This window comes from Arachis ipaensis, chromosome B9, assembly GCF_059453495.1.
Source record: "Arachis ipaensis isolate K30076 ecotype BB chromosome B9, ASM5945349v1, whole genome shotgun sequence".
NCBI classification, from domain to species: Eukaryota; Viridiplantae; Streptophyta; class Magnoliopsida; order Fabales; family Fabaceae; genus Arachis; species Arachis ipaensis.
The window spans coordinates 12937531-12951344 of NC_142444.1; the positions used below are offsets into that span (position 1 = coordinate 12937531).

General features: G+C 34.9%; 1 protein-coding gene across 1 annotated transcript; it reads left to right on the plus strand.

The window, feature by feature from the left end:
- The first annotated feature begins 3995 nt into the window (after positions 1-3995).
- On the plus strand, positions 3996-12615 carry LOC107618967 (immunoglobulin). Its single transcript, XM_016321162.3, has 13 exons — positions 3996-4480; positions 4826-4903; positions 6140-6297; positions 7355-7418; positions 7794-7861; positions 9109-9373; positions 9567-9701; positions 9819-9925; positions 10002-10055; positions 10159-10242; positions 10847-11010; positions 11744-11897; positions 12171-12615. The coding sequence occupies exons 1-12, from the start codon at positions 4183-4185 to the stop codon at positions 11889-11891; spliced, it is 1623 nt and encodes a 540-aa protein (XP_016176648.1). The 5' UTR covers positions 3996-4182; the 3' UTR covers positions 11892-11897; positions 12171-12615.
- Positions 12616-13814: the final 1199 nt, after the last annotated feature.

Sequence of the window (13814 nt, forward strand, 5' to 3'; positions counted from 1 at the left end):
GGAAAAATCAAGGCATATATAAACGCAAATTATAAACTGTTACACCCAACGCAAGTCTAATAATACACCCAAACTGTCTGTGCTGTATTCAAAATGTATCAATTACATATACTAAAATATGAAGAAAAACATCAAATCAAATATAAACCCATAACCTGAGAATTTTTACAGCTTTTGTTCTATATGTATCTATATATGTGTCTATATGTAAATTGTGAATTAACGAAAATACACCCAAAATAACGGTGCTTTTACACCCATATTCTGTAAAACTATACACCCAACGAGTTATCCCCTGCTGCTGGTACCCTGAACTGATAACTCATAACGTGTCCTTGATATTGGCTGCAATTTGAATGCGCCGCTGATGCAGCATCAAACAGGTTTATCTGAAATATAACACACACACATTACCTAAACTATTAACGAGAAAAATAAACTCAATCGCCACAAATTTAAAGAACAGTACTTTTACCTCGCTTAAAACTTTCGTCTTCTTCTTCTTTGTGGCATTTGCGATCTGTTTCTCCAGCTTTGAACCTAGCCTGTTTTTTGGACGTCCTCTTGTTCGAATCCTTGGCGGGCTTTGAAGCTCGTTAACGGATTCCAAGTTGGCGTCTTCGTGGGATAAAGAAGATGTCCCCTTCCTTTTGGCTTTTAATGATTCCATCTCGGCCATGACGTTATCGTACGCACGGTGCAGAATTGCAGTCAGCTCCTTCGATTCGGAGGCAAATTCGCAGATATTTTGCGAACGAAAAACCAATTGGTCGAACCTCTTGCTTCTTGGCTCCATTAGTGGCTCGTCGTGGCTGCTCTTGATGTGTGTGTGTCGCCTCTTTACCTTCTTGCTCCATCGTTCCAGTATGTATCTCGGTGACACTTGGCTTATTTGTTCGAAGCTTAACACGCTTAGTGCGTGACGGCACAGTATCCCTCTCGACTCGAATAATAAGCATTGGCATTTTACCTCGGCTGCCACTGAGTCGTAAGTAACCACGAACTTGTTGAATATTGAGCTGGAAACTTGTTCTCCGACGTCGTATACTGAATAGCCTAGAGCGGAATTCTTTAATCTGGTGATGCAATTCGCCTTTCCTCTGAATTGCGCTTGGACTTCCCTAAACTTTGCGTGAGTGTACGCATCTTGAAACTGAGCTTCAATGCAGGATTTGGTTGCACACGGTATGAGCGTATGAAAATCTGCAGCATCTGATTCTCTCTCTGCTTGCTCCCTGCTTCCGAGGCAATTATCGTATTGTTTGACGAACTGAATAAGCGAGCTGTTCCGGGTGATATACTTGTTAAAAAATGAATGCATGCTCTCGCTCCTTTGTGTGCTTCTCATCCCTGCCCAGAAGTGGTGATCCAGATAGATAGGAACCCATATGTGACGGTCTTCGTACAGATCTGCATAATACACCCAAACACAGGCTGTAAATACACCTGAGGGAACATGCAATATACACCTCTGCTGCAGATTTTAAAAAGACATTACCTGAAAGCCACTTGTTGTCCGCAAGACCAAAATTCAGCAGAAAATCATTCCAATTCCTATCGAATGAGTCTTTGCTGTGAGAGTTCCAAACAACTTGGCTCATTTCTTGTTCGATATCGGCATGTCCCTTGTACCCGTTTAATTTGCTTGGAATCTTCTTCATGATGTGCCAAATACATCAGCGGTGAACTGTTGTTGGCATACAGGCCTCTAAAGCCCTTTTCATGGATGCGCACTGATCGGTGAGAAACCCTTTCGGAGCGTTTCCTCCCATGCAACGAAGCCAGCTTTGAAATAACCATTTGAATGATTCAATTTCTTCGTTCTTCATCAAAGAGCATCCGAGAAGTGTTGACTGACCGTGGTGATTCACCCCGACAAAAGAACCACAGACCAAATTATACCTGAAACAAATTACCATGGTCCAGAATGCAAAATCATTAGTTACACCTTAACAAATGCTTCGCATACACCCAATGAAACAGCCAATATACACCTCTGATGCGGATTAGTAAAAATAAATTAATTTCGCATCATAAACAGGGGCAGTTTGTTACCTGTTTGTATTGTAGGTGGTGTCGAATGAAATGACGTCTCCGAAATACTCAAAGGCGGCTCTGCTTCTTGCATCGGCCCAAAAAGCCAGCTTAATCGATTGATCCTCTTCAAGTTGGAGCTCAAAAAAGAAATTCGGATTCTTCTCTTTCATTCTTAACAAATATTTCCCGAATTCCTTTGCATCTTCTTGTTCGGAAACATTCCGCACTTCCCTGGTAATGTAATTCCTCACGTCCTTTTCGATAAAATTTAACTCGCGGTGACCCCCGGCAGCAGCAACAAATGATTGGTAGGTTTTGCTTGGTCTGATACCGGCCTCCTCGTTGTTCTCTATCATACGACGAATGGACATGCTTAGTTCCCTGTGCTGTTTGAGCATCTCTGCTTTGCTTGGACAGCAGGGGTGTGAATGATCCAGCACAACCTTTGAAATGATCCAAGCACCGACATCCTTCAATGTGTGTATCTAAATTCTTGCAGGACAGTTTAGACCGGCTGTCGGATTGGTCTTCTCGGTCGGAGATATTTTAGATTTCCATTTTCCCTCTCTGCTACATGTAATCAGTTGGTTCTTAATCTCGTTTCCCTTCCTATTTGTGCACCGAACTCTTGTAAAGAAACCTGCAGCCTTGGCATAGTTCCTGTAAAATTTTCCAGCATCTTCAAGGGTGGTAAAGGTCATTCCGATCTTTGGAACAAGCTCGTCATCAACAACCGAGAGAGGCTGCAAAATACAGTGTCAGAACTGTGAATACACCCATAGATATGATTCAAATACACCCAATCATGTCTAATACGATACACCCGAACCGCAACAACTCAACTACAGAATGATTTTTAAAGCCATAAACTGTAAATACGCAGGCTGCAGAATACACCATCTCAAAAACTAAAAACACACCCAATCATGTCTGATATAATACACCTGAACAACAACAAGTCAATTAAAATAACAAAAAACCAGTAAAGTGTAGATACACCCACACTTCTAGCTAAAATACACCCAAACAAGAATTGATCTACACCCGAGCGTCTGCTACAAATTCCAGGTAATTAATCACAACTAATACATTGAATTGACAGATTCAGGTAAACGTGTTACTTTCATAGTCAATGTTCAGCAATTTTTCAACTACACAATGCTATACAAATTACTGAAAAAAATTCATACTAATCCTATGTAAATCAAACCTCAGGAACTTCATTAGATTCTGACTCATAATCCACTTCGCCTGCATTCAGCTGAGAATCTGAGGTTGAATGATCCATTATCTTCAAAACGAGATTAAACTTTGATTTCAGAAAACAACAAATCAAAAATAGAAAACGAAGGTCGAGTTGCAGAGAGAGAAAAAGGTAACCTAAACGAAGAAGATGCTAGTGAGAAAAAGAGAGGAAAAGAACGATGGAGAAGAAGGAGGGAAGACGCGCGAGAAGAAGAACAACGAAATCTCAAAATAACGAAAACGAAAAAGGAAAGAAATATTTTAAATCTGGTAGTTAGATATACGCGCGATGTTATATAGCGCGTGTAATCAACGTACCTGAAGCAGCGCATATTTTGATTTTATTGTTTAATGAACTTGTAAAGCATACAAGTCATTAGGGCTTGTATGCAGAGCTTTTTCGTTTTTAATATTTTTAAATTATAAAATATTTATAATAATAATTACTATATATATTTTTTATTTAAATTTTAATAAAAAAAATTTTATATAATTTTACGTATTACCCCGTGCAGAACACGAGAACATACACTAATTTAATTAATTTATTAACTTAACACATTTATTATATATGAATCCCACTATCTTGATTAATAATATATTTTTTTTTCTAAAATCCCAATATAATTTTAGAGGATTCTGATGCTTTTACTTTTATTATTAAAACTTTACCCAACGGATAAAATCGCCCAAATAAGCTTACACTCAAAAATTGAAGCTGGAAGCAGAGTTTTTTTTTTTATTCTTATTATAAAAAAAATAGCTGCAGTGTCTCAGATCAGATCAGAGAACAAGACGAAGAAACAAGGAAACAACGCAATTCAATTTCCCCCTTTCCAATCTAAAATCCTCTTTCTCAAACCCACCTAGTCCCAAAGTTGAGTGGTAAAAGGTGCAACAATGCTAAAAGGCAGATTCTCGTTATTCGGGGCTTCTTCTAACTCAATCAACACCAACACCAAGAATTATTCATCATTATCGAAGGGTGAAGAACTGCGTCCAAAACTGAATCTCGAAACGGATAGGCAAGTATATAGGCCTGGTGATCCAGTCGTTGTGACCATTCAGATCTCAAACCCGTCCAATGAGTACTCTTTTCTCATGGAAAGGCTCGGTTTTGAGATCAAAGGGATTGAGAAATTGGACACTCAGTGGTTCGCTACACCGAAGCCTCTTCCTGGTTCTAAGCAAAGGAGAGGTTCGTTCTTTCCCTCATTCGTTCATTCCTTTGCAACATTGAATTTCAGAGTTTTTCTTGTTTCAGTCTTAACTGCAAATTAGTGATTATTGTTATTATTGGTGTTTTTGATTCATGTAGTAAGCTACACCTTAGTGGGATAAGGCATAGTTGTTGTTCGAGGGTTAGAATTTAGAAGTTCAATAGATTCTTAACTAATCTGGCTAGAGCCATTTGTGTTGCCGAATTGGATGTGTATTACTTGCTCAATTATAGCTTTTTCTTTTTTCTTTTTTTATCTTTTTGGGTCTGGGAATGTTTTCTACTACTTACACTGTTAATTGAATTTTTGCCTTTTTGTTTCAGGTGAAAATGTGTTTTTGGATGCCTCAACACCAGTCTTAGTGGCAAATCAGATTGTTAATTTTGGAAGAAGCAAATCATGTACGTGGCGTTCTAGATTTAAATATATATATGCTCTTCAATTTATTTTCTTCTTTGCTTCTTTAATCCTTCTTCATTCTAGCAGAATAAATCCAAAATTGTTATTGATGATTTTCGGTACCTAGCTCCTGTAGTTAGACAACTTAGAAGAATGGCACAACAAAGATGAACTCTTTGTTCCTATCTAAAAGCATGTCATAAACCATCTCTTTTAAATGCTTAAGCTTTTTTATGAAGGCAAATGAATGCATCTATATATCTATAACACAATTCTTATTAAAGGCTTTTCAATGTAAAATGTGCTTGAATTTGGAAGCTTGTGGACCATTTGTTTGTAATAGCAGTTAGGATTGGAAGTTTAGAAAACTTCATTTCATTCCAAATTCCAACATTACCGAGGAAACTCGAACCTTTATCCATAAATTCAAATAATAGATTATGATGATTCTTAACACTTGGGGCACTATCCATGAGAAAGAGGGGTGGGAGAACACAAGGTCAGCACGTAGGAGAGTGTTATAAAAGGATATATACAAGAGTTGAAATTTGATAAGTGATAATACACGATTCTGAATTGTTGACTATTCATGTGAATAATTGGTCCTCTCTATGATGTATTTGACTAGTGCAAAAATTTCATTCCTTTCTTCAATGCATCATTTATTTGGAATAAGATACGGTGGCTCACATCTATTTGTGCAGAGCTAGTGGCCTTTTTCTTTTTCAAGATTTTCTCTAGATTTAGCTAGTATACCTGCACAGTGATCACATACCTGATTACTTGAAGATGCCATCAGGAATGGATCCAGAAAAGTTGGAAAAAAAAGAAAAAGGGGGGGGGGGTGGTAAAAATATATATCAATAGCTTTGGTGGTGGAAATGGTGGTAGCAAGGGAAGGGGAAATAGAGAATAAGATTTTTTTATAATAACATTTTTTACCCCTTAACTTTTCTGAACTGCTTCAATTTAATTCTCATGTTTCTGGATGGAAAATGGTAAAACTTGAAATGAAAAAGTTGACCAATCTTTGATGGGGAGGTAAAACTGAAACTATTTAGAAACATTGGGGACAAAATCATTGAACTGTTTTCTTTAAGCTTGAACTCTGGAATTTTCTTGAATGTATCCCTTTGCATGTTGCCTACTTATAAGACTACCTTTGTAAACGTCATGATTTAATGGTTGTCTTATTTTAATTGGTGAAGGTTGATTGTATGGGGCATTGTTGATTGCAGATGTTGTACGAATGCTGCTGCCTGACACTATTCCTCCGTCGTACAAGGGTTCAAATATTCGTTATTTGTACTATGTTAGAACTGCATTAATGGGAGGGTGGCTAGTGCTTGAAAACGGGCAGTCTCGTCCAGAGACCACAAATGATGTTAATGATTTGGTTGGTTTTCGAATGAATTCCTGACATATGCTGAAATGCTTGTGCATCACTTTATTTTCATGCTGAGTTATGGTTCTGATGTTGGCATATCTTTTTTGGTTTTTGCATTGTCAGGAAAATGTTTGCCTTTCCCCCATGTTTTATTTTTATTTTATATAATTCAAGCTTTATTAGAGAGCTAATAATAGCAGGAGAGGGAAAGCTCTAGCATGCCATGATGATTTGCACTCATTTTAAGCAATTCCATGGGAGTAGTATGTCATTCTTATTGGGGGATGATTATCAGTCTTATTTATAGATTAGGTGGAAAGTAGCCCAATTGATAGAGGTAGATAGACATGGAGAGAACCTATATATGAAAACCACTAAGGAGATTTTAATTTTAATTGTTGGTCTACCATTACAAGTTTGTTAGTTTCAATGCGAAACCATTGAGGTGCAATCTTGTTTTGTAATCATGAGCCATATGCCAAATTAATGTATAGGCAGGTGGCTTTTGGCCTCAGGTTATGAATTTGAAAAAATGTTGCTAGACTCTTTGCTCAACAATACTATGAAGTTTTCTCATGATATCTGCAGTGCATAAAAATCATGTAGTGGGGGTGCATGAAAATATTAAATTGCAAAAATGTTTTTTATCTTTTAGAGCAATATACAAATCAGCTCCTAAGGAATTTTAATTACCAAATCAGTCTCCAAATTTTTATTTCATAGCTAGTTGGTTCCCATATCAACTTGTTCGTCTATATGGAGGGACTGACTTGAGAATTTTAAAAAATTCTTAGGGACTTTCATATGTTTATTAAATAACAATGGAAACTAATTTGTCTAAACTTTCATATGTTAAGCAGAATATGACATGGGGCTGATTTGCCTAACAAAATAAAATGTTGGGGGATTGATTTGGTTAATTAAATTCATTGGAGCTAAATATCCAACTAAAATTTCTTCTGACTGATATGAAATATTACTCTATTTTTCATTTTATAACATTGTAACATATTTTGATATTGTTGCTTTTACATATTTTTTAAGTTGTTTACTTTCACTTTTGCAGGAAGTACGTGTTCCATTACAAATATGGATAAACCAGAAAATCAATGGCTTTCAATCTGATGAAGGTTACCTGAATAACTAACTTGTTTTTCTATTTCCTATGCATTGTAAACCTGCTAATAGTTTCTGACTTCCATTAACATTTTATTTTCTCAAATTATTGAAGTTAAAAATCAATAGTGATTGATCATTTTACTGCTATCTGTTAGCATATGAGAATGTTATTCATTTGACAAGTTTATTACTTGATTTTGATTTTTGAATGTTAGTGTGGTATTTTCTCATACTTCTTTCAGTTTTTTATTGCTTCTGCTCCTTGCTCTAGATTTTGATTATTATGAATTTTTTTTTTTTACTTTGATTCCGTTTCATTGCTTTTGGTGTGTTGTGGAAACACCTGCATACTAATACTTATATATAGATATATCTTGTTTTTTCAGATATTGTTCCTCCAACTATTATCCAACCGGATTTATTTTGGAAAGAGGTGGATGCAGATGCTGATTGGGTATGCTATTGGTGATATTTTTTAATTGGGTAATTTAAACTTATCTGTGGTGTAGCCTAAACTCATTTGTCACCCTTTCTTTAAATAATCTGGTTTATTTGTTTTTGTAATTGTCAAATATTTTGTGTGCAATATGTGAAATGACTTGATAAATTATGCTCTAAACTGGTTATCTATGGACTATGGGATTTTGGTTAGAAAACAAAGTGGTCCAATGTACAGTTGTTACTATGGGGAGTTTAGATGTACACAACTTTTATCTTCGCAAGCAGTGTCTTTTCAGGAATTGAATCCAGTTGCTATTACACCAAGGTTCAGCTGATTTTGGTTATAAAGAAAGAAAAAACAATGCTCTTTGTTTGGGAAAGTGGGATATAAAGAATGTGAGTAGTGACTAGCTAGGGAAAAAAATTGGGTCATAAATTTATGATTCTCTTGCTTCTATATTTGTTATTTTACAATGCTATTGCATCTCTAAGTTTGTTTTCCTTAAATGTATTATTTTGCTTTTGATAGAAAGAAAAACATTAATGAGAAAGAAATAGTACCAAGGGAGAGGATAAAATATTGTTCAAAGAGTGAAGCAAAATAGAATGTGCAAAATAAATTTAGCTACTTGACCAGGCTGGCAGCATGCAAATCTCTCAGCACACAAGAGTTAGGTTGGTTTATATTTCTTGTTTCCAAAATTAATTAGAAAAATAAAACATTATTTCCAATTTTCCCTGTTTCCAGCATTTTGTAAAGGGTACACTGAAACAAAATTTTGCAACTTCCATTGTTTTCTTCACAAAATCTTGAAACAGGCAGGTTTGAAAATAGAATTTTTATAATGAGTTTTGAAAATAGAAAATGAACATATCTAACAGAGCGAGACCACTGCAGAAATACTCTATCTCAAATGTGGCAAAAGTTTTCTTACAGTAGCAACCGTTGTATCCTGATATTGTTCTATTTTTTCCCTTTTATTTAATGGGCTCTTGTCCTTTGTTGTATCCCTTCATTCATGTTGGAAGTTTGAATGTAAACTTTTTCTATAGTCATCCTTCTTCCTATAAGGATTCAGTGCTTGTTAAACTGTATTATATATTTCAAATCCTCCTCTGAGAACTATTTATTCTTCTTGTTTCTGGTTTTATGCAAATCCCTCACTTGGCATACACTTCTGTAATGCATTCACGTTAACTTAACCCCATGCTATCTTTTTTTCAACACAATAGATATAACATAGAATCATTTCTGTCCAGGTTAGAGCAAATGATTATTATGATGCTGCTGAGGAGGACTATGACAGCTCAAGGGATGATGTGTCCTCTGTTTCTTCTTTTAATTATAACCCCACTAAAGAAAATCTTTACAGAGGGTTTGGAAGTTCATTATCATTACGATCTTCTTCTGCAAGATCATTGAACAGAGAATCTTTTGCTCTAGAAGGTCATCGAACAAGTTTATCTTCAAATATAGCACTTCCTCGACTTTCTGTTGCTGAGGTGTTATCTGATCCTGGTGCCGGTGAGTTAGTTACCCTATACCTGTACTCAGATAGGACAGTTTGTTTGAAACTGCTTATTGTTCTGTTGACAAAGCAATCAGTTACAAGAAGTTTCAAATTATGCTGGTTTATTAGTGTCTCATAGATACGTGTCATCTTTTGCTATTGCTTTCTCCAAGGACCTGCTTTGCCAAATAATATTTCGTTTAACAGATGTCTTATCAAACCAGAAATCACTTGCTATTGCCTCACCAAGTGAGCAACAGAAGTACAGGAAACCATTTTCTGCAGATGATGATGCTGGAGTATCCACGTCACCAGAAGCGGGAGCGAATGAGTCTTTAGCATGTAAATTGATAAATTTTCTTCACTTCGAGTTGATTTTGATATCCAAGGATACATTTTGGATATTAACATTCAATATAGATTCTGCTTAAGCTAATCTGTTTCATACATTTTCCACAGCAGAAGGCTTCACTAGAGGAAGGTCTTATAACATCAAACTGGATGATCAAGTTTTGCTTAAATTTTCACCAAAAAATTCTGATGCAACTTATTACTTCAGTGATATGGTAATGATAGCCTTAATAGAGTTTGATACATCCTGTGCACTTGTTGGAATCTCTAATCACAAACAACTTGTTGCAGATAGGTGGGACTCTTACTTTCTTTCATGAAGAAGGAGCTAGGAGATGCCTTGAGGTGATTGGCCTGTTGTGAGCTTTATTTAAACTAATAACCAACCAATTATTCAGCACGATTGATGCAATGGAAGGAATTTATTATTATAATGATCATTTTGTAGATCTCAGTAACATTGGAAACTTCAGAAACTATAAGTAGGCGATTTATTCACCCTTCTAGGAGGAATTCCCCGACAATAACCAAGGTATGTACTTACTGCTCAAGCTTTTTTGAATCCATGTTAACTTTTGTATGTGTCACTGTTAAATGTCATCAAAAAATAAAATTTCCTTCTTTGATTGAACTCGCTCTTGTTTATTTAATTGTCTCCCTTTAGCCTCTCTTGGTATAAACCTCCTCAAGAGATGCTACTATTGCTTTCTCCCAAGTGAACTTTTGTAAATATGTAGTTACATGTACTTGTGATTATAGGCTTAATGGCTTATACACTTAACATTCTATGCGGATGCGGTGCTTTTTTGGGTCTTGTTGGCACTTTTACTTCTCAATATTCACAACTGTAAAGCATTCCTCATCATGTAGCAGTTTTATAGGGACTCTGATCGCAAATTGCAGATGAAGCAATTCTTTATTTTGTTCTACTTACATATTAACAGTATCTGTCTGCATTATGTTATGTCCTCCGTCTTGACTTTTGGCTTGTGTTCTGATTTTTCATGGAATATCCAGAAAGAAAAAGCAATGAGATCTTGATTTAACTAGTGGAAAACTGAATCTATGAGCATTTAATATTTCAAAATGATACCGAAATCTGATTCTGACAATTATGTTCTCAACTTTGCTTTTAGATTCAGAGCGACCATCATGAGGTTGTTGCAGATTTGGTGCAGACAAGCTTCTTGTTTTCTATTCCAATGGATGGTCCAATGTCCTTCTCCACTTCCCATGTATCTGTGCAATGGGTTCTTCGTTTTGAGTTCTTCACAACTCCAAAGAACGTGGATTGGAGAAGGTATGTGTTTCCCATCTATGAAGGCTTAGCATATACTTTAATATTTTTAATGTATTTTTTAAAATAATTAATTGGAATCAATATGTTCTGTAACATAATTTTCTAGGAATTAAAATATAAAAGTAAAATATTATGAACCATCCCCGGACCCTGCGTTAACGCAAGATGCTTGTACACCGGGCTGTCCTCTCCTGCCCTCCCCCCCAAAAAAATGAACCAAGGGTTTTGGAAGGTTAATAAAAAACTCCTGAAACCCTTACCCCTCGAAAAATAAAATTCATCAACAATGTCAAACCCTCCAATGCCCTTCTCTTTCCTTTAGAACCTCTCCTAAACCAAATTCGTGAACACATCTTAAATGTCCAGTCCTGGGCACGAGGAGTGCCTTTTACATTCTCCATTACTCAAGGATATGACCAACATAACTTCTATGAATATTTTGGCAGCCGACTTGTTTCAGAGATAGATTCTCATCTTGATCTACATTCTTAAGAAAACCTACTAGTCATTTTCATTTCTGTTTATCCTTCATGTATTGTTATAGAGACAATTTGTTTCAAAATGCAGCTTGGGGATGGTTTATGTAGCCTGCATGGAGTAAATTTGCATAAATACGGACAATGAACTAATAATATCCTTATTGATTCTATTATATCCTAATTGCAGATACTAAAATAATATTTGCTGAATCTAACATTGTATCGGTTAAACTTGTATTGTTTCTGAGCCACAGATATGAGCATCCACTTCTGATTGAGGGAAGGGATAAAACTGAATGGATTCTTCCAATTACTGTGCATGCTCCACCGAGTAGAGCTCTTCATTCCGGCACAAGAAATGATAAGCATTTTTCATTGGATCCTTCATGGGGGCACAATTGACAAAAGGTATTAATGAATCCTTATCCAATCTTGTTTTCCGTTTCGTTAGCTGATGAATCTAAGTTAAAGGTCCACATTTCTGCAATTACTTTAATAAAAAGGTTTAGTTGTGTTAGAGTTTCCATAGTTTTTACCCAATTTTCAATTTAGTTCTATAGTTTAGAAGTTTCTAATAAAGCCTTTATGGATCCCAATTCTGTAGTGTAGATCATCCAATAAGATGTTTTTAGTTTGGTTGTCATTCAATAATTGATTTTGGTATTAATTTGTTTTATGCAGCAACAAAGAAGGAAGCTGAAACGTGTGCAGCCTTACCATCTTTGTCTTTAAGTATCATTCCAAGCTTTATCTTTTTCTTGTACAAAATTTTTACAGGAGCCAAAGTTGGCACAATTTGGCATCATTGGTTAACTCTGAAATTGCCAGATTCTTTCAGCATAGTATTTCTGCTTTCTTTGACCTCCTCCTTTCTTTCTTTCTTTCTTTCTTTCTTTCTTTATGGGTTTGGTGTTGACTTGATTACGTCCCATACTCAATTAGATGTTGATTCTCCACCCCCCCCCCCCCTTTCCCCCACCACCACCATTTTTTTAGCTTTATCTTACTGGTAAAGGATGATAAATTCCAGTTGTGATAAAAATAACGATTTGTTGCTTAGCGTGGTAAATTGTATTGATGATCAATTCCAGATGTGATAAAAATAATTGATTTGTTGCTTAGCTTATTTAATGTTTTTTTTCCCCAAAGTTACAAATATTTTACGAACAATCCAACCTCCTTTTCTTTCCTGTTATTTTCTTTGTTGGATACCTCAACGAAGATTCTATAATTATCTTAATGTGATTTTGGTACTTGGTATGTTATAAAAGTGATATTTTTATTTAAAATATAGAAAAGTCAAGGGGGTTAGCAATTTTTTTAAATTATAACCAGCATGTAACCAGTAAAAAAAAGTGAGCCATTGGATGAAATCTCATACCAATCTCACACCATTAAAATTATTATTGATGGTTATTTGATGGCTACAAATCACAAAAGTTGCTGGTCCCTAGTATTCTTCCTAAAATATATCTAAATAAATAAATCATACTTTTAACATAAGTATCTTTGTGAGAAGATATTTTTGGCATTTTTATTGAAGTAGGTTTTTTTTTTTTTCAGTTTTTGGTTGGAACCCACCTACTTATTAAAAACTGAACATATTCATCTTGGTTAGGAAATGTTGGAATGTGCTAAATTTTCCTTCATTAATCTATCATTATTTTAATATCATTTAAATATGTCATGATTTGTTTACTTTTACTTTCACGTGAATAATTTAATTTAAAATTGATTAATTTTCCACTCCTAATACTTGGTGAAAATAAATTATGAAATGTCAGTATAAAATTATCCCAATGGTGCATATACTTGTCAAGTAGATAATTAATTTGACTCTATTTTGGGGCTTAATCCGTTGTTAATGAAAGAGATGTATTGTTTTCATTATTTTTATTAATAAAACTTAAGAGATTGAGATGGAAAATGCTGAGATAGGTTTACTTAATACAAGTTGAAGGAAAAAAAATGGACATTGAATCGTATGTTAAATTTATTTGTCACCTTAGTGTTATTTTTATATAACCTGCACAGTAAAAAATTTGTATGACATAAGGGGAAAGACAATATCAATCCCCCATAAGAAAGGTTTAAATGTAATTTAGTATGTAAATTAGATAAACAAATTTTAAATTCTTATAATATATTAAATATTTAAAATTAAATTATCTATATCTACTAACATTTATAAAAAAAAAAAAAACTATTAATTGTTTATACATATATGTAAGTTTAGAAAATCTGTTTAATTTCTTCAAGCTATTTTTTAGTAGACCCAATCTTAGAGGTGGAGATACTAAACTTTTTCCCAAAACAAACTTATAA